Source organism: Eublepharis macularius, chromosome 13 (assembly GCF_028583425.1).
Source record: "Eublepharis macularius isolate TG4126 chromosome 13, MPM_Emac_v1.0, whole genome shotgun sequence".
Taxonomy (NCBI): Eukaryota; Metazoa; Chordata; class Lepidosauria; order Squamata; family Eublepharidae; genus Eublepharis; species Eublepharis macularius.
The window spans coordinates 56,210,092-56,234,463 of NC_072802.1; the positions used below are offsets into that span (position 1 = coordinate 56,210,092).

Here is a 24,372-nt window from a genome sequence, read left to right on the forward strand (position 1 = left end):
TGGGTGTAATCGAACCCTCACGGAGTGCCTGGAGGAGCCCGATAGTCCTGGTGCCCAAGCCAGATGGGACCACCCGGTTTTGCATTGACTATCGCGAACTGAATAAGGTGGCCCAGTTCGACGCCTACCCCATGCCCCGAGCACACGTGCTGGTGGACCACCTGGGGTCCGCCCGCTACCTGTCGGCCCTGGACTTAACAAAGGGCTACTGGCAAGTGCCCGTACGGCCGGAGGACTGGGAGAAGACGGCCTTTGCCACCCCCCAAGGCCTCTTCCAATTCAAGAAGATGCCGTTTGGCCTGCATGGGGCAGCAGCCACCTTTCAGCAGCTGGTGGACCAGGTGTTGGGAGAGTGCCGGGCGTACGCCATGGCGTACATTGATGATATTATTATCTTCAGCCCCGACTGGCCCACCCACCTCCAACACCTGGAAGCCGTCTTAAGGGCCCTCGAACGAGCGGGGCTAAGGGCGAACCCAAAAAAGAGCCACCTGGGGTTCCAGGAACTCCAATACCTGGGCTTCGTGGTCGGGGGAGGACAAGTCAGGCCACCACCGGACAAGGTGGCCTCAATAGCCGATGCCCCACAGCCCAAGACCAAGAAGCAGGTTCGGCGATTCCTAGGACTGCTGGGATATTATGGGCGGTTCATCCCCCACTTTGCCTCCCGAGCGGCGCCCCTGACGGACAGCTTAAGGAAGGGGCTGCCCAACCAAGTCCGGTGGACCCCAGAACTAGAGGCAGCTTTCAAAGACCTGCGGTCCGCCCTCTCTAACGCCACTGCCCTGTGGAACCCGGACTTTGACCGGCCCTTCACACTAGCCACAGACACTTCGGACACTGGCCTCGGGGCTGTGCTGACCCAGGAACGTGATGGAGCAGACGTCCCGATTCTCTTCCTGAGTCGGAAGCTACAGCCCGCCGAGAAGCGCTATGCCACAGTGGAGCGGGAGGCCCTAGCGGTCAAGTGGGCGGTGGGGGCCCTGCAGTACTACCTGGCCAACAACCCCTTTATACTGCTGACGGACCATGCACCCCTGCAGTGGCTCCATCGCATGAAGGCGCACAACCCCAGGATGCTACGCTGGTACCTCTCCCTTCTACCCTTCCAATTTACCATCAAATACCGCCGGGGAGCACGGCATGTGGACGCGGACTATATGTCCCGCATGTTTGAGACTGAGCCGGACCCCCACAACTCAAAGCCAAGCGGGGGTGTGTGTCCGGGTTCTGAGCCCCAGCCCCCAGACTTGACAAGAGGGAACAGCAGGGGACAAAAGGGTGGCAGCAACTCCACCCCCCAAGCCGGCAACCAGGGCCAGAACCTACCTACTCCATGGGGAAGGGGCAAAAGGCCAGGACCTCAGAGGGGTGGAGGGGGCAAGGAGAGACCAGCCAGCCCCACCTTCCAGGGGGAAGAGAGGGGGCTAAGCAGGCTGGAGGGAAAGGGCCACAGCAGGGGGAAGGTGGGTCCAGCAGCAGCAGCAGCCCAAGCAGAGCCCTTACCTGGCAGGGAGAGGACGCCGCTGCTGCAGCCCAGAGCCACACCATGGCTAGAAGACAGCATCCTGGCTCAGGAGTTGCTAGAAGCCAAGCCTCTCCAGGGGGGGCTGCCACAGGCATTCTGGGGGAAGAGATGGGTAACCACGCCCAGCATTGCTGAGCAGGCAGCGCAGGAGCTGGCTAAGGCAGCTCCTCGTGAGCAGGGCCAGGCAAGCTCAGTAGCTCAGAGGCTGGCTGGGGCAGCTCCTCGTGAGCAAGGCCAGGCAAGCCCAATAGCACAGAGGCTGGCTGGGGCAGCTCCTCGTGAGCAAGGCCAGGCAAGCCCAATAGCACAGAGGCTGGCTGGGGCAGCTCCTCGTGAGCAAGGCCAGGCAAGCTCAATAGCACAGAGGCTGGCTGGAGCAGCTCCTCGTGAGCAAGGCCAAGGAGCCCTCAGCTGGGGATGGCTCGCACTCAACCCCACCCTGCCAGCAAGGCAAAAGAGCCCAGGAGGGATTAGTGGTTGGAGGGAAACACCTGGAGGAATGCACAGCTGGGCCCAGTCAGGAGAGGGAACAAGCCTGGAAGGAGGGCGGGGTGGAGAAAGGAAACCCTATAAAGGGTGGCTGGGAAGAGCTCTGCGGTGGTGGGTGTGAGTGAGGAGTGTTGATGTGGAGTGAGAGCAGTAAGATGCAAGGGTGGAGGCTTGGAGGAGAGTCCTGGAAGGAGGAGATGAAGGAGGATGCAGAGGGTAAGCAGGCCAGGTTGAGCAGGCCAGCGAGTGGACTGAGAGGGAGTCTGGGTGAGGTATACCGCCCCTCCTTCCACAGAGCAGGGTCCTGCAGCATCCCTGGCCCCCCTGTGACGTCAGGAGCAGACTGCCCAGTGCCACGCCCAGCGGCAGCGGCGGCAAGCCCTGACAATATCCTCTCCTTTGTCCTCTCATCATCACCCCCCACCTCAATTTCCTAGCTGCCTCTCTCCTTGGTAACACAAAGAACAAGATGTTTCCTGCCCTGTTCTACCTGTCCTTCGTTTGACTACCCTCCTTCATCCCAGCCTCTTTTTGTATAGGTCAGTAGGATTTCCAAGTTGCCAACTAATAAACCTGAAATGAAAACACTGTGCAATCTGATATAACCTTGCATGCTTTTGGGGGGGTGGGGAGAGGGGACAACTGTAATTTTTTTAGTACAAGAATGTTTCAGTTTGTGTTTCCATAGCCTATGTATGTACTGTTTTCAGACACAAGCAGGTTCTAAGTGCAAACATTTTGGTTTCCATGTAGATCTCTGCGGCAGGGCAAAAGATGTTCCTTGCCAAGTGTCTGTCATCCATCCATCCATCCATCCATCCATCCATCCATCCATCCATCCATCCATCCACGCACCCACAACTTTTAAAATCCTGCTATCATATCATGTGATGGACGCTTAAGTGGGTTACTGGTACAATGAATTCAACATTAACGCCAGAACATTGGTAGTTTGTAAACTCAACAAACAGCCTCCCATTACCAGAAGACAAATACCATTATAGAAAAAATACATTAAGCGCAGCTTCAGACTGTTTGTATGCCAAAGGCCCTGTTAAAGAAAAAACACTTCAGTATGCAGTGGGACAGCAGCAGGGCTGGGGCCAGGTATGTCTTTGCAGTGCTGCTACCAAGAACACCCTCATTATTTCATAGTTACCTCATCTAGCAGATGAGGCCACATGTAGGAGGAACTCTGTTGATGCTCTCTGTGCTAGGGCAGATGTGTAGGTCCCTTTTTGCGAAAGCTGTAGATGGGACACTGCAACCCCAGAAGGTCTGGGTTAATGTACACAGAACAGGGGTAAAGTGAGGTGGAGATTATGAACATTCTGAGGGCCAAGCTACACATGACGAATGACAGCAAGTGTATTTCTCCCTGTTCACTTGCCCTCCACTCAATCCACTTGCTGTTCAAGTGTCATTCGTCATGTGTAGCTTGGCCCTCAGTCTGGTAAATAAACTTCCAATTCCTTTTAGAATGCTTCTGTGTTTTCCCTGTTATGTCACCTATGAAAACACTCTTTGTCCTACATCAAAACTAAAGTTATCTTGACAAAGATGTGCATTCCTAGAATTGTTTTGGCTGCGATGCAGATTCTGGACCACCAAGAACTGTTACAGGGGAGACGGTTCTTAACCCTTCTTAATAGAGATGGCTAGAGAAAATCAGCTGAGGACCCCCTCCCCGCCACAAGGTTGTTAATTCTATTTTGCCAATCACTCCAAACTGCTGGGCCTGAAAACAGGTAAGCATTTCCCTTCCTACGAATCAATCTTCTCCAGTAAGTTCCTCCAGCTCCATCCTACTCTAATCAACAAACATTTCTTTGCTGGAATAACCTATAATTCTGCCCTCATTGCCTGGTTTGCTTTTATCATTTCACCTTTTATCACTTCTGCTACAACTTTCAAAGTGAAGAAATTTCCTTCTTTTCAAAAACTCCCCTTCATGTTAATTGGGATGAAATTTGCATGACCGGCCCATTTTTCAGATATGGAGGAATTTAAGAGAGGATAGGGGAAGGCCCTTGGATATTTCCTTTTGCCACAGAAATTTCTATTGACTCTCACCATGGCGTTGGCCCTGTTTCTCCTCACAGTTCTCAGTTACTACTCAGGTAATGGTGTGGATGTCTAACTTTCATAGATCAACCAACCAACAAAAACCTGTATATGCTTTTTCCATGTATCCTAAAAATAATTTTGGTGTGATATCTGAGGGCGTAGAAAATGTTCTAAATTTTGTTTGCTTGGTTGTTGTGGATTTTCCGGGCTGTATAGCCGTGGTCTTGGCATTGTAGTTCCTGACGTTTCTCCAGCAGCTGTGACTGGCATCTTCAGAGGTGTAGCACCAAAAGACAGAGATCTCTCAGTGTCACAGTGTGGAAAAGATGTTGGCAGGTCATTTATATCTACTCAGGGGTTGGGCTGAGTCATCCTGTAAGAGTTTCCCAGGGTGTGGAATGCTAATGGAATGCTAATGCTTGTTTCTTTTAAAAGGTGTCACTTCCTTGTCACCTTGGAGTCAGCCTGCCTCAGCATCTGCATCCCAGGGACAAACAGCAAAACTCTCCTGCTCTACCAACAGTGGAAGTAGTGCCATTGATTGGTATCGACAGAAACCTGGACAGGCCCCCCACTATGTGCATAGTGAGGGTTACAGCAGAGGAGACGGGATCCCGGATCGATTTACGGCTTCTGTTTCTGGCAGCAGTGGCTATTTAACCATCACCAATGTCCAGCTTGAAGATGAGGCAGATTATTACTGTGCCAAGTGGTACAACAGTGCTAGCGAGATTCACAGTGGCAAAAGCTAATGAGGAACTGAGATAAAAACCTTTGCTCTTCCTCCCCAGACTGAAGAATCATGTCAAGTTTACTTTGATGAGTGCCCATCATGAGAGCCATGGACAAGGCTCATTTGAGAGGCTAGGTCTAAAACTGTGCAGTCCAAATGTATTAAAATCTAACTCAAACTATGCCGATTTATAAATACCAGAGATGCTCTGAATTCACACAGAAATATTGCAGACATTTGTGAGCTGTGAGAAACCTTCCAATGCATCCATTATTCAGCTAGCTCTTTTTCTGGTTTCAGTTTCCCAGGGAGTTGGAAGCTGGAGGGGCAGCAAGGGGAGGCAAATCAGCAGACAGGCATATAACAGTGACATTCTCCATGTAGCACAATTAACCAAAACTCCAGCAGGACCCCCCAGTTGAGAATTTCTGTAGCCGGCATTTACACCTTCTGCTAATTAGTGCACTCTCTCAGAGATGTTGGAAGGGCTCTCTGATTCTGGGAAAGCATGAATTTGCAGAAGCTATTTCATTTTCTGGGTTTGTGCTTGTTAGGCAGCAGCAATATCCCATGTTTGTTCCTCTATTCATGACAGACAACCCACCTGTCCCCACATACATGGGAGGGATAGAAACAGAGACTCCCCCCAACATGCACATGTACTTAGCAGACATGAGAAAAATCAGCAATGGGGACTGGGGAAGGATCTCTCAGCTTCTCACTTAAGTTTCAGCAGAGAATCAGACTGAGCCCAAGATACTTAATGAGATATTCCAGAGACATCAGCAAGTGCCAGAGGCCTGGGGCCCCTGCTCACTTCTCTGACTCTAAATATTCCTCCAAGTGGCTATTTAACCTTCACTACCATTCAGGTGGAGGGTGAGACTGACTACTACTTGGTTATAAAATTACTGGATAGCCAGATGAGGAACTCTGACAAAAACTAGGGATGCCACAAACTTCAGCATGAGTGGGTTTGTTAGGTGAACTTAACATATCCCATGGGAGCAAAATCCTTATGAACTGGTTGGTGACTGAACAATAGTTTTTTTGCTATTAGGCTAGCCCTACTATTTGATTGATCTTTGGGCATAATTAGCAGATGGGCCAGATGAGCCCAGCCCTGGAGCACCACGGGTATGCACCTTTGGGTGCAGGCTGAGCGAGAAGTGGGGAAAAGGTTTTGTCTGCCTCCTGTGGCATTGGCAAGGCAGCAGAGTGTGTTTGTTTGCAAATGCACACAGTCTTTTTTCATACTGATTGCCCTTTCTTGGCCACTGCACCAAGATCAATATTCCACAGCATGAAATGTGAGTGACTGGCATTTGTGAGGGACACAGCGTGTGAGTGATGATGAGCAGGCGCTAAAGAAATACACTTTGGCTTACTAGTGACATTGTAAAGTAGTGACCGCTTGATGGACATTTATGAATCGTACATATTATACAGCACAATTGTACATGCATGTGAGCTGTATTTCTAGATGTGCAGCTGCCTGGTGAATGCCGATGGATGTGTCAACAAACTCTGATACGATCATCAATTAATCAAGAGGATATTGGAACTGTTAATTACCAAATGCTCCAAACCCCAGGAATTTGGACATCCTTAATCAAAACCAGCCTCCTCTGTCTGTAGCCTGTCTCAGTTCTTTATGCTAGATGGGCTTATGTCTCTGCAGCTGACCAGATGTTGCAGCATCATGTCAACATGTTAGATGTGAAAATAGGGACACTCTGGTGTGTATTCCCAGCATCCTAACCTCACATCAGTGACTGCTGGCTGAGTCCCCCTGTGGGGCTCTTCCCTGGTTTGCTGTTTGCTGTTCTCATTTACTGAGCCAAGCCCTCTCTTTTGGCTTTTTAATTGGCTTGTATCCAACCACCTGTCTGCTAGCAGTGGTGCTTTCCTCTGGCACGAGAAGCAGTCACTGGATTCAGGAGCCTCCTCTTGTGCCACGGGAAGGTCCCTTGTGCCAGAGTAAAGCACCAGTGCCAGGGGAACAGATCCATGGGATCTCTCTCATTGACACATTCTGTCCTAATTAGAACACTTTGTCAGGTCTGCACCTGGGTGTAGCTGCATCTGTTGGCCTGCCGCCTGTTGAGTGCCCTCAGGTGTCATCTCCACCCAGCGCCATCTGGCCCATTGCTGTGCTGGGCATCCTAGCACTGCACATGGGCTGCCTGTAAGTGGCCTTTCCCCGCCCCGGTTGGGACTCAGCTGCTCGTGATGCCTTAGTGCCTGCCAAGGGCTTCTGTGAGGCCTCCTGTAGGCTTGGTGCAAGCCTCTGGACGATGGCCTGGGGCTGCTTTGCTCCCAACGTCCCCCGGTCCTTTCTACCCTCCTCTAGGCTGCCTGCTGGTAAGGGTGTGGCCCAGTGCTGCCTTTCCTCTATTGCTGGCCTGGTGGGGATGCTGGCTGGCTGTCCCTGTCTCCTGTGCCTTCTTCCTCTGGTTGGGCCCCCTCCTGGTTGCCTTTTCTTTCCTCACCTGGGGCTGAAAGGTGGGGCTGGCTGGCCTCCACCTGCCCCGCTTGGCTCACTGTGGCTTGGGTGCCTCTTTCCCTCCATGGTTCCTGGGATGGGCAGGGCCCTGGTGTCTGTCTGGGTGGCTGAGTAGCTGTCTCCCATCTGTCTCCCGTTCCTTCCTCCTGGTAAGTCTGGGGGCTGAACCTTGGACCCCGGACACATTAGTCATGCAGAGCTGAATGAAAAAGAACAGTGGCAAGCATGTGCAGTATCAGGTTGGCTCCACTCAGCATTTATATTCAGTCTCACCCATTTCCCCCCTTTACTGCAGCCCCCATCCTGTGTTGCTGTTGACCATGTGGGTCCCATGATACCTGACATAGCCTTTTTTGGTGGTCAAAGGAGACCTCCTCCTCCCTTTATACCAGCAGAAAAGCTGGTTAGATCCAACCCATCTTCTTGAACTGAATCGAAAGGTGTTTGTGGCCTGAGATAAGGAGTTTTGACAATTTCTATTCCATGTCTTCTGAGAAATGGAAAAAAACACACAACTGAATATTTAGCCATCAGTGAATTTCTCTATAACCACACAACAAAAAACTCCTTGCAATTTCATGCCCAGTTACTTGGGAGTAAGTCCCTTTGTACTCACCTGCATCTCTTCCCGAGTCTTATATTTTACTGGGGAGTCGGAACGGAAGATTTGTCTGATTGACAAGATTTTCCGTTGTAGAATCTGACAAAGGAAGAACACGCAAATCAATGAAGGCTTTGCTGTGAAATAGAGATTTGGCCTGCAGGGGGAGATGTTTGTCTCTCTCTTTCCCACTTTTGTTTGACTGGTTATCATCAGAGAAAGCCGTCGCCTGCAGATGGGAAGCAGGAAACTGTACTGTACAAATGTGGCTGTTTCCCCCCAATACTACATATTGATGTGCAATGCCCAGGCTTCCTTATCCACTCATCCCCCCTTCCTTGTAGCCATTCTCCAATCTGCTATTTTATCTCCAGCTATCTATGAAACCAGAAATGACTACATGGAAAAAAGACCAGGAGGAAGGGTAACTTGAGAAAATCAACTGAGCCCCACCCCAAGTCTATTTATTCTCTCTTGCAATCACTCCAAACTGTTGGATCTGAGAAGGGATAAGCATTTCTCTTCTTACCCGCTCATTTTCTCAAGTAAATTCCTCCATGCTGCTTTTAATCAGCAATGATTTCTTTGCTGAGATAACATGCAATACAGCCCTCATTTCCAGGTTTCCTTTTACCATTTCTACTTTTATCACTTCCTTTATATCTTTTCCAAATGAAGAAATTTCCTTCTTCCTTTTAAGAACTCCCCCACATGTTAATTTGTTTTCTAGTCATTGGCCTAGAGAGAATCTCCTGGTATGCATTTTATCAGCTTCTTCATTTAAGTAGTACTATTCAGCTCTCAAATATATTAAAATCTCCATTAACAGAATTTGAGAATATGCTTAAATCGTGTGAATATAACAGGAAAGGATTAATTTCTAAATTGTGTAAGATTTTAAATGAAACCGAACCATTTGGTAAGCTATCATATCAGGATAAATGGCAAAAGGTCCGGTTTGGGATTCATGGAGGTCTAACGCAGCTCCATTTGCGGAGCTGACCGGACTGCCGTTTTAACCGGCCGGAGGGGTGAAAATAACCCGCGGCCGACTGCTCTCAGGCGGGGAGCAGGCAAAGAACGCTCAAGACCCTAGGGTGAGCTAGATCTCGGACGAGGGGGGGCTCTACTCAAGGAGTCTCCCCCCTGATCCTTGAGGTCCCACCTTGCGACGGGTCGGCTATAATCTCTGCGGCAGTTTTGGGGCCAATTCGGCTGGCATAAGACCTACATACCCAAGCTTCGATCGGGGAGGGAAGTCGAGAGGAGAATTTAAGATCGAAACAGCGATTACAACCCGAGAAAGCTGAAGAGAAGGTAAAGATCGCTATCTCTTGAAACGGGACAGATTGATAAAAACAGAGAAGAAAGAAAGTAGATTTTTAAACTGCAGCAGACTAGTGAAAAGGAGGCGAAGACTCGGCAGGAGTTGTATTTTAAAAGAGACTAAATTTAAAGAAGTTATTGCAAAAATTGGACTATTGTTTTGAATACCTGTGGTTTCGGAGCTGTGGGAAAAAGACACCATCGCGAGACCTGCTGAGGGAAGACGGGAGACAGGAAGTGCGTAACAACAATAGAGTGGCTGGAGGGAAGCGGCCCTTGCCGACGGACAGGAAGCAGGGAATCGCCATTTTTGAAAGGGGAAGGGTCGCGGCTAGGGGTGTGCAAGCCAAAAATTTTCGGCTATAGCCGAAAGTAGAAAGCCGAAAGAAGATTCTCTATCGTTAAAGCCGAAAGCCGAAACAAGAATCTCTTTCGGCTTTCGGCTTTCGGGATTCTTTCGGCATTATTTCGGCATTCTTTCAGCTTTTTTCTAAGGGAAAATGCCTCCGTCTTCCAGGACGCTTGGAGGAGGCATTTTCCCACCGAATAAGCCCAAAATTGGTGGGGACCTTCCTCTAACCCTTCTCTAACAACCACCCAAGTTTCAGACAGATTGGACTTTGGGGGGCCATGTTATGGCCCCCCAAAGCAGGTCCCCCCATCCTCCCATAAGAAAGCGAAGGAGCAGCATATTGTTAGCATGCTGCTGCTAATCTTTCTTCATTATTTCCTATGGGGAAAAATGAAGAAGCAGGCTTCCTTTGACAGGGGTGGCATTTTGCATGCAAAATGCCCCCTCACCCTCAGGGGCCCTTCTCCCACCCCTCCTCCCACCCCCCATCAAGGCTCAGCCTGCTCCCACTTGGGGGGGCCATTTCATGGCCTCCCCAAGTAGGTGCTCTAATCTCTACCGCTGACAGCTGGGGGAGGCTTGTGTTGCCAGGGGTGGCATTTTGCATGCAAAATGCCCCCCAACCCTCTGGGGCCCTTCTCCCACCCCTCCTCCCACCCCCCACCAAGGCTCAGCCTGCTCCCACTTGGGGGGGGCATTTCATGGCCTCCCCAAGTAGGTGCTCTGCTCTCATCTCTACCACTGACAGCTGGGAGAGGCTTGTCTTGCCAGGGGTGGCATTTTGCATACAAAATGCCCCCCAGCTTTCTGGGGCCCTTCTCTCACCCTTCCTCCCACCCCCCACCAAGGCTCAGACTGCTCCCACTTGGGGGGGCCATTTCATGGCCTCCCCAAGTAGGTCCTCTCAGCCCCTAAAGTCCACCCCTTACAGCCCCACACAAACCCAATTCCCCCCCAGCTGCCACACACAGACCCAAATCCCCACATTAGCCCCTCACAGACCCAAATCCACCCCCACCTGCCCCACACCCATAACCACAGGAACAGGCTGGCAAAGGCCAGCCCTCTCCCTTTGTTCCCTATGCTGGGAACTTCTAAACTCTCTTTCCCTGGGCAATTCTGCACAGCCCAGGGGTGCCACAATGGTGGGCACACTTCTGAGTGCCAGCTGGTCCCTGTGAAAGAGCACCTGAACCACAGACACCCTCCCTCAAATTCCCCCACCACCTACAGAGATGGCTGGCCAGCCAGCCCCATTGTTCCCTATGATGGGAACCAACTGCACAACAAAGAATAAAACAAGAACAACACAAAATAAAGTTTTAAAAAAATTATTTTCTCCCTTCCAAAGTACAAGTAGGCAAAGCATTATGACACATTACACCAGCAGTCCCCCACACAGAAAAATTAAAACAAAACTCACTTAACATCAGAGAATCACAAAGCATGATTCCTGTCAAAAACACTTTATTTCTTGAACAGCTTTAGGTTACACAGCAGGGGGGAACACCAAAGGGCATGGCAGCACTATCTTACACAAAAATAACACAACTCACTTAACATCAGAGAATCACAAAACACGATTCCTGTCAAAAACACTTTATTTCTTGAACAGCTTTAGGTTACACAGCAGGGGGAACACCAAAGGGCATGGCAGCACTATCTTACACAAAAATAACACAACTCACTTAACATCAGAGAATCACAAAAGCACAATTCCTGTCAAAAACACTTTATTTCTTGAACAGCTTTAGGCTACACAGCAGGGGGGGAACACCAAAGGGCATGGAAGCAGTATCTTACACAAAAATAACACAACTCACTTCACATTAAAGAATCACCCCAAAAAATTGCTGTCAAAAGCACTTTATTTCTGTAACTGCTTTAGGTTACACAGTAGGAAGGCACCACAGAGCAGGAAAGCAGTGTACTACACAAAAATAACACAACTCACTTCACATCAGAGAATCACAAAAACACAATTCCTGGCAAAAACAGTGAAGTGGGTTGTATCATTTTTTGTAGTACATTGCTATCATGCCCTGTTGTGCCCTCCTACTGTGTAACCTAAAGCTGTTCAAGAAATAAAGTGTTTTTGCCAGGAATTGTGTTTTTGTGATTCTCTGATGTTAAGTGAGTTGTGTTATTTTTGTGTAAGATAGTGCTGCCATGCCCTTTGGTGTTCCCCCCTGCTGTGTAACCTAAAGCTGTTCAAGAAATAAAGTGTTTTTGCCAGGAATTGTGTTTTTGTGATTCTCTGATGTTAAGTGAGTTGTGTTATTTTTGTGTAAGATAGTGCTGCCATGCCCTTTGGTGTTCCCCCCTGCTGTGTAACCTAAAGCTGTTCAAGAAATAAAGTGTTTTTGACAGGAATCATGCTTTGTGATTCTCTGATGTTAAGTGAGTTGTGTTATTTTTCTGTGTGGGGGACTGTTGGTGTAATGTGTCATAATGCTTTGCCTACTTGTACTTTGGAAGGGAGAAAAAAAAATTTAAAACTTTATTTTGTGTTGTTCTTGTTTTATTCTTTGTTGTGCAGTTGGTTCCCATCATAGGGAACAATGGGGCTGGCTGGCCAGCCATCTCTGTAGGTGGTGGGGGAATTTGAGGGAGGGTGTCTGTGGTTCAGGTGCTCTTTCACAGGGACCAGCTGGCACTCAGAAGTGTGCCCACCATTGTGGCACCCCTGGGCTGTGCAGAATTGCCCAGGGAAAGAGAGTTTAGAAGTTCCCAGCATAGGGAACAAAGGGAGAGGGCTGGCCTTTGCCAGCCTGTTCCTGTGGTTATGGGTGTGGGGCAGGTGGGGGTGGATTTGGGTCTGTGAGGGGCTAATGTGGGGATTTGGGTCTGTGTGTGGCAGCTGGGGGGGAATTGGGTTTGTGTGGGGCTGTAAGGGGTGGACTTTAGGGGCTGAGAGGACCTACTTGGGGAGGCCATGAAATGCCCCCCCCCCAAGTAGGAGCAGTCTGAGCCTTGGTGGGGGGTGGGAGGAAGGGTGAGAGAAGGGCCCCAGAGGGCTGGGGGGCATTTTGTATGCAAAATGCCACCCCTGGCAAGACAAGCCTTCCCCAGCTGTCAGTGGTAGAGAAAAGAGCACCTACTTGGGGAGGCCATGAAATGGCCCCCCCAAGTGGGAGCAGTCTGAGCCTGGGTGGGGGGTGGGGGGAAGGGTGGGAGAAGGGCCCCTGAGGGCTTGGGGGCATTTTGCATGCAAAATGCCACCCCTGGCAACACAAGCCTCCCCCAGCTGTCAGTGGTAGAGATTAGAGCACCTACTTGGGGAGGCCATGAAATGGCCCCCCCAAGTGGGAGCAGGCTGAGCCTTGGTGGGGGGTGGGAGGAGGGGTGGGAGAAGGGCCCCTGAGGGTGAGGGGGCATTTTGCATGCAAAATGCCACCCCTGGCAAAGGAAGCCTGCCTCTTCATTTTTTCCCCATAGGAAATAATGAAGAAAGATTAGCAGCAGCATGCTAACAATATGCTGCTCCTTCGCTTTCTTATGGGAGGATGGGGGGACCTGCTTTGGGGGGCCATAACATGGCCCCCCAAAGTCCAATCTGTCTGAAACTTGGGTGGTTGTTAGAGAAGGGTTAGAGGAAGGTCCCCACCAATTTTGGGCTTATTCGGTGGGAAAATGCCTCCCCCAGACGTCCGGGAAGACGGAGGCATTTTCCCATTGAAAAGCCGAAAGAAAGCCGAAAGAATCCCGAAACGTTTCGGCTTTTTTCTTTCGGCTACCCGAAACGTTTCGGCATTCCCCGAAACGTTTCGGCATTCCCCGAAAGAAGCCGAAACACTTTTATTTCGGCATTCTTTCGGCATTCTGAATGCCGAAACGCACATCCCTAGTCGCGGCTTCAGCGGAAGAGGAAGTAGGCCATCTTGGATTACAATAACATAGAGAAACCATAGAGAAAAGACGCCCGACATTTTGGATACAAAAAAATTAATTTTGGCAAAGATTGGGACATTTGAAAAAAAGGAAAACGTTTAAATATACGCCACGGAGCTAAGGAAGAGAGCAGATTCGTGGGAGCGAGCTAAAGCAAGCCCCACGATGTCGAAAAAAGAGTGGCAATCGGCGATAGAAAATTTGGACAAAAAACTTATAGACATGATGAAAGAACTTAAGGACACGAAATTGGAGCTTATTAAAGAGGTCAAAGAAGTTACACAGACAGTAAAGTCGGAGCTGTCAGAAGTGAAAAAAGGCGTGGAAACGATTAGTAGTGAATTACAAGGAACGCAGCAGAGAGTTAAAACAGTAGAAGACGCGATGGAGAATTTAATAGACACGCAACAAACAGAGATGAGACTGGTGAAGGGAAGGATGTCAGTTGCAGAAACTAAACACATGGAGAAGCAGCTTCGTTTTCGTGGTCTGCCGGAAGTGGAAGGGAAGTCAGCGCAAGAACAGATGACTGAGGTGTTGGCTGATTACCTGGGGAAGGAGGAGGAGGAAATTGTGGCTATCCTAGATGTGGCGTACCGTGTGAACTCGAGAATTGCAACCCAGAGGAAACTACCAAGGGATGTGATTGTGCAGTTTACAACTAGAAACATGAAAGAGAGGATTGTGACAAAACAATTTCAAGATCCATTGGAGATTGATGGCAAGACGATTATTATAATGAAGGAACTGCCCAGATCAGTGTTACTGGACAGGAAAAAATATAGAGTGCTAATTCAGACTTTGAAGGACATGAATATCAGGTACAGATGGGAGTTACCGGAAGGAGTGTCCTTTGAGTTTGGAGGGGCAAAAAAACGCATCAGATCTGAGCGGGAGATGGAGAGATTTATCAAGGACAATGAAAAAGACTTACCAACAAAACCATGAATATGGAGTGTAAAGTATTATCTTGGAATGTAAATGGACTAAACTCACCGAATAAGAGGAAAAATATTTTTCATTGGCTACTAAAACAAAAATGTGATATTGTTTGTTTGCAGGAGACCCATATTAGAAAACAGGATGTAAAATATTTAAAATCTGGAAAATTGGGCAAAGAATTTGTAGCGGCCTCTAACAAGAAAAAAAGAGGAGTGGTGTTGTACATAAAAGAGGAGCTGCAGCCAAAATTTGTTATGAGAGATGTGGAAGCTAGATTTGTAGCAGTGGAATGTAATTGGAATTTAAAGAGAGTGTTGGTAGTCGGACTTTATGCACCTAACGGTGCAAAGGAAAGCTTCTTTGAGGATTTAAGGAAGCATTTAGACGATCTTGTATATGACCAGATAATTCTTGCTGGAGATTTCAATGGAGTGACAGATTTGGAACTAGACAAAAAGACTACAACAGCACAAAAGAAAAGAGGACTATTGCCAAAGCTTTTTTTTGAGTTGATTCAACAAGAGACTCTCGAAGACGTATGGAGGAGAGAATATCCTAAAACCAAACAGTTTACTTTTTATTCTGCAAGGCATCTTACATTATCAAGAATTGATATGATCTGGGCCTCAAAGGACTTAGCGTTATGGACTAAGGAGGTAGAAATAATGCTGAGGGTAGGCTCAGATCACAATCCAATTATGTGGAAATTTGGAAAAAGGAGGAAAAGGAAAGCCTGGAGAATAAATGAGGACTTGTTACAGGAAAGTGAGAATATGGAAATATTGAGAAGAGAGACAAAGTTTTTTATACAATACAACGTGAATAAAGAAGTACCAACCAATAAAGTTTGGGATGCTTACAAGGCGGTTGTAAGGGGCATACTAATGGACTTAAATGGCAGAGCAAGGAAAAAGAAAGAGGAGAAAAGACAAGAGATTGAGGAGAAAATAAAGGCCAAAGAAGCACAGTTAAAAAAGAGACCAGGGAAAAAGAAAATATATCAGGAAATCAAAATTCTTCAAGAACAGTTAACAGCAATGAGTAATAAAGAATTGGAGTGGAACCTTAAAAGACTGAATCAAAAAGCTTTTGAGGGTGCTAATAAACCTGGGAAATATTTGGCATGGCAATTGAAGAAGAAAAGGGAAAAGAAAATAATAAATAAAATCTGTGAAGAAAATAAAACGTATCTGGAACAGACTACCATTAGTAGAGCCTTTTATAAATTTTATGCTAAGCTGTATAATAAAAAAGAAGTAACCAAAGAATCAATAGCATCATATTTGGAGAAAACTAAACTTCCAGAGATCTCGGAAGCTTGGAGAAATAAGTTGAATAGTGAAGTAACTGATGAGGAAATAAGTAAGGCAATACAATCCGCAAATCTAGGAAAGGCGCCAGGGCCAGATGGACTTACGGCTAAATTTTATAAGACAATGGCCAATGAACTGGCACCATTCCTAAAAGAGGTGATGAATGGAGTTTTTAGGGATCAAAGAATTCCAGACACTTGGAGCGAAGCGAATATATCATTGATCCCTAAAGAGGGCCAAGATTTGACTAACGTGAAAAATTACAGACCTATATCACTACTTAACAATGATTATAAAATTTTTGCGAAGATATTGGCGGAGAGACTGAAGGGGTGGCTCTCGGAAGTCATAGAGGAAGAACAAGCAGGCTTTTTGCCAGACAGACAAATAAGAGACAATTTAAGGACAGTGATCAATGCTATTGAATACTATGATAAGCGTTGTGATAAAGAGGTTGGTTTCTTCTTTGTAGACGCTGAAAAAGCGTTTGACAATTTAAACTGGGACTTTTTGTTTGCCACTATGGAAAAGCTACAATTGGGAGAAAGATTCATCAGAGCAATTAAAGAAATCTATAGAGACCAGACTGCAGCAATTGTAGTGAATGATGAATTGACCAAGAAATTGACGATTAGTAAAGGAACAAGACAAGGTTGCCCGTTATCTCCATTGTTGTTCATTTTAGTATTGGAGATTCTGATGATACAAATACGACAAGATGAGGAAATACGAGGAATGAAAATAAAGGACTATTCATACAAGGTTAGAGCATTTGCTGATGACATAATGTTAATTGTAGAAGATCCATTGGAGAACATGCCAAAAGTGATAGATAAGATCAAGGAGTTTGGTGACTTGGCAGGTTTCTTCATTAACAAAAAGAAGTCAAAGATATTATGCAAAAACATGACTAAGCAGAAACAACAATTGTTAATGGAAACAACGGACTGTGAAGTAACTAGTAAGGTGAAATATTTGGGAGTTGAGCTGACTGCAAAAAATATAGATTTGTTCAAGAATAATTATGAAAAATTATGGACTCAGATAGAGAGAGACTTGATCAAATGGAATAGACTGAATCTGTCATGGTTGGGCAGGATTGCAGCAGTTAAGATGAATGTGTTACCAAGAGTAATGTTTTTGCTACAGACAATACCAATCATCAGAGACTCTAAACAATTTGAAAAATGGCAGAGGAAAATATCAGATTTTGTTTGGGCAGGCAAGAAGCCTCGAGTGAAAGTAAAAGTTCTACAAGATGCAAAGGAAAGAGGCGGAATGCAACTGCCCAACTTGAGACTTTATCATGATGCAATCTGCCTAGTTTGGTTAAAAGAGTGGATGACGTTAAAGAATAAGAAACTACTAGCCCTAGAGGGATATAAAAAATTTTTTGGATGGCACGCATACCTATGGCACGACAAAGTAAAGGTCAACTCGATGTTCCTACATCATTTTGTAAGGAGAAGTTTATATACAATCTGGAAGAAGTACAGAATTTACTTACAAGAAGGAACCCCCTTGTGGGTGGTTCCATACGAGGTGATAGATCCGAGAGCTGTTGATAATGAACAACAATGTTTAACATACAAAGAAATAACTAAAATTGAAGTATCTAAACTTAGAATAAAGACGCAAGAGGAACTATCACCTAACTACGATTGGTTCCAGTACAGACAGATTAGAGATTTATACAATTCGGACTCTGCAAAAGGGGGCATACGAACAGAGAACTCGGAACTAGAGCAGACCCTTCTTAAAGAAGACAAGAAAAGAATATCCAAGGTATACCAAGTATTGTTGAAATGGTATACTGAGGATGAGATAGTTAAAACACAGATGGTGAAATGGGCTATAAATTTCAACAAAGAAATAACAATGGAGGCATGGGAATACTTGTGGAAAACTACAATGAAGACAACGACATGTATCAATATTAAAGAGAACATTTTCAAAATGATCTATCGTTGGTACATGACACCAAAGAAGATTGCGCTAGGGAACTTGAATACTTCTAATAAATGCTGGAAATGTAAGAAACATGAGGGCTCCCTCTATCATATGTGGTGGTCGTGTGCGGTAGCTAGGCAGTTCTGGGGGGAAATAATAAGAGAAATGAGTGAAATTTTACAGTTTCAAATAAATAAGAACCCAGAACTCCTGCTGCTAAACTTGGGAATGGAGGGAATTCCAGCCCATCATAGGACGTTGATTTTTTATATGACTGCAGCAGCTAGACTTTTGTATGCGCAGAAATGGAAAGTACAAGAAGTGCCAACTATTGAAGATTGGATCTACAAATTGCTGTATATGGCTGAAATGGACAAGATGACAAGAAAACTGAGAGATCTGGACTCAGGGCAGTTTAACACAGACTGGGAGAAGCTGAAACAATATCTGGAGAAGAAATGGGAGGTGGGAGGAAAACTGTGGCAGTTTGAGAACTACTGAAGTATAATAAAAGTATAAAAGAGAGGGGTGACTTTGCCGGGGGAGAAGAGAAATGTGAATTTATAAGCAGTTAGATTAATTGATTGAGATATATATAGATATGTATAGGTTAACTGATAGAGAATAATTAATGATAAGGTTTAAACATGAGGATTGAGTAATTAACAATATTTTCTTTCTTTGACAAGATTTATATGCACCAAACTGAATGTACAGAAGAGTTAAATTGATTGAGTATCTGAGGAGTTATATAGAATTACCATAAAAAGATGAAATGAGTAATACATAGAGAACAAATCAAATTGTTTGATTTAAATGTGGGAAATTTTTATGGTTTATGATATATAGGTTTATATAGAAATATTCAAAACTGGAAAATGGGATAAATTGTTTATCTAAAGACGTATAGTTTGGGTGTATAATAAGTAAAGGAGTTAAAGATGTACTGCTTAATATAACGGAGAATGTATATTTGTTTTAGATAGAGGAATTTAATAGAAGTAAGGGAAAAGGGACAGAGGGTGGGAAAGCTGTTGGAAGTCAATAAAAGGGGGGGAAAGGGAGGGGGTTAGAAACGAAAAATTAGGGGAAAATTGATTGTAATGTAAAAATAATAATGTTCTAACCCAATAAAAAACTTTTCAAAAAAAAAAGGATAAATGGCAAAAGGATTGTGAAATTATTTTGAATGAAGAAATTTGGGGAAAATGTAGACATCTATAGATTATAATTCATCTACTCTTTTAATAAGGTTTCAGACTTTTAAGATTCTTACCCGATGGTATTGTACTCCCAAAATGCTTTCGAATCTAGATAGTAGTATAAGCCCATATTGTTGGAAACAATGTGGGCATATCGGGTCATATGTACATTGCTGGGAAATGATTATACAAAGAATATTTTCTATCACAAGGTACACTCTTGAATTTACTCCTGAATCTCTTTTTTTGAATTATAAACTAGATAGAATCCAACTGCATTCGTGTAATTGTGTTATTTTATTAGCCATAGCGAAAACAACGATCGCTCATTATTGGAAATATCCAGCACGCCCCACTCCCCCCGCCATTGTCTTTATGGCATAAAAATCTGGGAACATTATGTAATGGCGAAGATAACTGACTCTTTAAATTATAGACTTTTAGGCACCTATAATCCCAATTTTGAAGCTAATTGGTAACCTATCCTGAACTACTTAGAACAGCAAAATGAAATGTTTTTGAATTTATGAAAGTTATATGTATATGTATGAATTTGTCTTGTATAAAGCTGTGCTGGAAAGTTGTATGGAAAACTCTAGGAAGACCAAAGGAAGTTTACCTTATTCTATATTCAACCAAGAATGCTGGATATAGTTTTATAGCTCTAGGTTAATGTCAAAGTCTGTAGAGGAAAAATGCTGGTCAAATGTACTGTATTTTTTAGTCTCGTAATTCTATATTTTTAATGTATTGTTTTTAATGTTTTAATGTAATGTTTTTATTAAATAATTTTTTTTAAAAAAGAGAGAATGCGGCAACTTCTTATGGGAAATCTGCAGTTTCTAGCAAGCCCAAGGGGGATGGGAATGAAATTTGCATGACCGGCCCATTTTCAGTTTTGATGGGATTTAAGTGGGGATAGAGGAAGGTCCGTTGTAGATTTCCTTTTACCACAGAGACTCCTTTTGACTCTCACCATGGCCTGGGCACTGGTTCTCCTCACAGTTCTCAGTTACTACTCAGGTAAAGGTGTGGAGGTCTAACTTTCATAGACCAACCAACCAACAAAAACCTGTCTTTGTTTTGTTACATGTATCCTAAACATAATTCTGCTTTGATATTTGGGGGCACAGAAGAAGTTCTAAATTTTGCTTGCTTCTTTTTTGGTCAAGGTGTCAGTTCACAGCCACCTTGGAGTCAGCCTGCCTCAGAATCTGTGTCCCCGGGACAAACAGCCAAAATTTCCTGCACTACCAACAGTGAAAATTACATCATTTCTTGGTATCAGCAGAAGTCTGGCCAGGCCCCTCGCTATGTCCATTATCCAGGAGGCAGCAGGGGAGACGGGATCCCAGATCGATTCACAGCTTCTGTCTCTGGCAGCACTGGCTACTTAACCATCACCAACATCCAGCCTGAAGATGAGGCAGATTATTATTGTCTCAAGTGGTACAACAGTGCTAGCCAGTTCCACAGTGGTAAAAGCTAATGAGGAACTGAGACAAAAACTTTTGTTCTTCCTTCTCAGAATGAAGAATCATGTCAAGTTTACTTTGATGAGTGCCCATCATGAGAACCATAGACAAATCCCATTTGAGAAGATAGGAGCTCTGAAACTGTGCAGTCGAAATGTATTAAGATCTAACTAGTTTTAAAAACTAGCTAATAAAAACTAGTTTTAATTAATTATGTTTTGTTCAACTGGGTCAACTTCACTTTGAGCCCGAAGGAAATGTGGGACATTTTAATAAGCAAATGGCTCTTTTTTGGGGTTTTTTTTATAGCAACTGGTATTCGGAAGTAGACATGGGCACGGTCAGAATTACGGTCTGAAAATTGACCCGATTTTGGCGTTTGCGCCATCGGGACTGGGCTGATCGGTTCTGTCCACGGCTCCTGGTTCAGCGCTCGGGTGGGGCGCTCTATCGGGTCTCAATCGGATCGATCGGTTTACGTTCGGGATTGCAGTCTACAGACAGTCTGGCGCCAGCCATCTGTTCCCGAGGGAACGGAGTCCCGTGGAAACGGAGCCTGGGGAATGCCGGAGCTGTTTGTCCTCCTTCTGTCACCCTGGAAACGTGAATGGAAGCCCAGCTTTCCTTGATCAGCAGGGCTTCCTTCCAACCACGGAGCAGCCAGAAAAGTGTGCGCCCGTCTCGTCCATTTGGGAGAAGGGAGGGGAGGGCGGGGGAAGGGGGTGTTCTTCTGTAGCCATGGGCACTCGAATCTCATCCCTGCAAAGCCTGAGAGGCAGCTCTTACGGCCAAACACAGCCTTCCTGCGTAGCAGACCTTTATGATGCAGACCTTCCATTGCCCTTTATGATGCTTCTGTGTCTTCCCTGTTATGTCAATTGAGAAAATATCCCTTGTCCTAAGTCAAAACTACAAGTTGCCTTGACAAAGATGTGCATTCCTAGAATTGCTTTGGCTGCAATGCAGATTTGGGGCCAGCAGAAACTTTTACAGGGAAGAGGGTTCTTAACCCCTCCGTATAGAAATGGCTGGAGAAGATTGAAGACCCCCTCCCAATCTGTTAATTCTCTTTTGCAAATCACTCCAAATTGTTGGGTCAGAGAAGACCCATTTCCCATCTGATCAATCAATCTTTTCTAATAAATTCCTCCAGCCCCATGCTACTTTAATCAGCAATTATTTCTTTCCTGAAAAAACATGTATTTCTGCCCTCAATTCCTGGTTTGCTTTTATCATTTATCCTTTTATAACTTCTGCTACATCTTTCAAAGTGAAGAATCTTCTTTTTCCCTTTTAAAACTCCCCTTCATGTGATTTCGTTTCTAGTCATCGATCTAGAGAGAATGCTGCTTCTCCTTATGGGAAGTCTGCAGTTTCTAGCAAGGCCAAGGGGTGGGATGAAATTTGCATGACCGGCCCATTTCTCAGATATGGAGGAATTTAAGAGGGGATAGGGGAAGGTCCCTTGAAGATTTTTCTTTTGCCCCAGAAACTCCTCTTGACTCTCACCATGGCTTGGGCTCTGCTTCTCCTCACAGTTCTCAGTTACTACACAGGTAAAGGAGTGGAGGACTAACTTTCATAGACGAGCCAACCAACCAAAACCTGAATTTGTTTTGTACATATATACTGTAATATTTGAGGGCTGTGATACTTGAAGGCATAGAAAATGTTCTAAATGTTGCTTGCTTGCTTTTTTAAAAAAGGTGTCACTTCCGTATCACCTTGGAGTCAGCCTGCCTCAGCATCTGCGTCCCCGGGACAAACAGCCAAAATCTCCTGCTCTACCGACAGTGGAAGTAACACCATTTATTGGTATCAACAGAACCCTGGACAGGCCCCTCGCTATGTCCATTATCCAGGAGGCAGCAGGGGAGAGGGGATCCCGGATCGATTCACGGCTTCTGCTTCTGGCAGCACTGGCTACTTAACCATCACCAACGTCCAGCCTGAAGATGAGGCAGATTATTACTGTGCTAAGTGGGAGAGGAGTGGTAGCGAGATCCACAGTGGTAAAAGCTAATGAGGAACTGAGACAAAAACCTTTACCCTTCCTCCCCAGAGTGAAGAATCATTGCAAGTTTATTTTGATGGGTGCCCATCCTAAGAGCCGCAGACAAGTCTCCTTTAAGAGGATATGAACTCTAAGTATGTGCAGTCAAAATGTATTAAGATCTAAGTCAAAACATGCCGATTGATAAATACCAGAGATGCTCCGAATCCACAGAGAAAGATTGCAGATGTTTATTAGTTTTGAGAAACCCTCCAATGTGACCATTATTCAGCTAGCTCTTTTTCTGGTTTCAGTTTCCCAGGGAGTTGGAAGCCAAAGGGGCATCAAGCGGGGGCGACCTCAGGAGGAGACAGGTATAACAGTGACATTCTCCATTTAGCACAGTTAGTCAAACTTCTAGTCCAGTAGGACCACCCAACTGAGAATTTCCGCAGACTGCATTTGCACTTTCTGCTAATTAGTGCATTATTTCAGGGATGTTAGAAGGGCTTTCTGATTCTGGGAAAGCATGTATTTGCAGAAGTATTTCATTATCTGGGTCTGTGTTTGATAGGCAGTGGCAATATCCCATGTTTGTTCTTATAGTTGTGAAAGACAACCCACTTATACCAGAGACTAGGGAAAGATAGAAGCAGAGACTCTACCCAACAGGCACACATACTTAAGCAGTCATGAGAAAAAAAAAACAGTGATGAGGATTGGGGAAGGATCTGTTGGCTTCTCACTTCCATTTCAGCAAAGAACCAGACAGAGCCCAAGATACTTAATGAGATATTCCAGAGACTCCAGCAAGTGCCAGGGCCATGGGGACCCTGATCACTTCTCTGACTCTAAAAATTCCTCCAAGTGGCTATTTAACCATCACTAGCATTCAGGTGGAGGATGAGACTGACTACTTGGTTATAAAATTACTGGATAGCCAGATGAGGACCTCAGATAAACGCTAGGGATGGCACAAACTTCAGCATGAGTGGTTTTAAAAAGTGAACTTAACATATTCCATGGGAGCAAGGTCCTTATGAACTGGTTGGTCACTGTCCAGTCGCTTTTTGTTGCTACTAGCCATACAATTTAGTTGATCTCTGGGCATAATTAGGAGATGGACACAGAGTCCTGGTGGAGGAGGCCATTCGGCATTCAGGAGAGGGTATGCACATTTGGGGGCATGCTGAGCTAGAAGTCGGGGAAAGGTTTGTCTGCCTCCTGTGTCATTGGCAAGGCAACAGGGTATATGTTTGTTTGCAAACACACACAGTCTTTTGTCATAGTGTTTGTTCTTTTTCTGCCACTGCACGAAGGTCAATGTTCTATAGCACCAAATGTGAGAGACTGGCATTTGTGTGGGACACAGCATATGAGTGATGATGGGCTAAAGAAAGTGTCAGACAAGCCAAGAAGATTAAATTCAGTGATGGCTTTGCAATGAAATTTGGCCTGTAGGGGGAGAAGTTGGTCTATTTTTCCCACATTTGTTTGGATGCTTATTGCAGAAAGTCCCTGCCTATACCTTTGAAACAGGAAACTGTTCAGTACAAATGTGTCTCTTTCCCTCTGGTAGTGCCTACTGCAAGCCCAGACAGCCCTAGGGAACAGAGACTCTCTCTCTCTTCCATTTTGTTATCATCAGTCATCATCAATAGCCATTGATGGGCCTCTCTTCCCAAGCAATCTAAACTAGTGAACATCACTACATTTTGCGGTTGAGAGTTCCATGAGCTTTGTGCAAATAAATACTTCCTTTCATCTGTTCTTTCACCTTTACTTGAGTCCCTCAGTTGTATTGTGGCAAAGAGAGAAAAACATCCTCTCATTAACACCCCCTCCAATTTTATGCTCCCTGTTCCCTTATTGCCTCTTTCCTTGAACATATGGAGGAGAGAATGAGATATTTTCTTTTGTGTTCTGCCCACCCTACATTTGACTATCCCCCTTCAATCCAGTCTCTTTTTTTCTGGGTCAATAGGGTTGCCAGCTAATAAACCT

At 45.4% G+C, this 24,372-nt stretch overlaps 3 gene segments (V, D, J or C); all 3 read left to right on the forward strand.

The window, feature by feature from the left end:
- The first annotated feature begins 4,091 nt into the window (after window positions 1–4,091).
- LOC129340977 (immunoglobulin lambda variable 4-60-like) lies at window positions 4,092–4,836 on the forward strand. The segment is given in 2 exon segments: window positions 4,092–4,137; window positions 4,520–4,836. Coding segments are annotated over 2 exon segments (363 nt in total).
- Window positions 4,837–19,864: 15,028 nt separating this feature from the next.
- LOC129340978 (immunoglobulin lambda variable 2-23-like) lies at window positions 19,865–20,389 on the forward strand. The segment is given in 2 exon segments: window positions 19,865–19,923; window positions 20,073–20,389. Coding segments are annotated over 2 exon segments (363 nt in total).
- Window positions 20,390–21,867: 1,478 nt separating this feature from the next.
- Window positions 21,868–22,398, forward strand: LOC129340979 (immunoglobulin lambda variable 2-23-like). The segment is given in 2 exon segments: window positions 21,868–21,931; window positions 22,082–22,398. Coding segments are annotated over 2 exon segments (363 nt in total).
- Window positions 22,399–24,372: the final 1,974 nt, after the last annotated feature.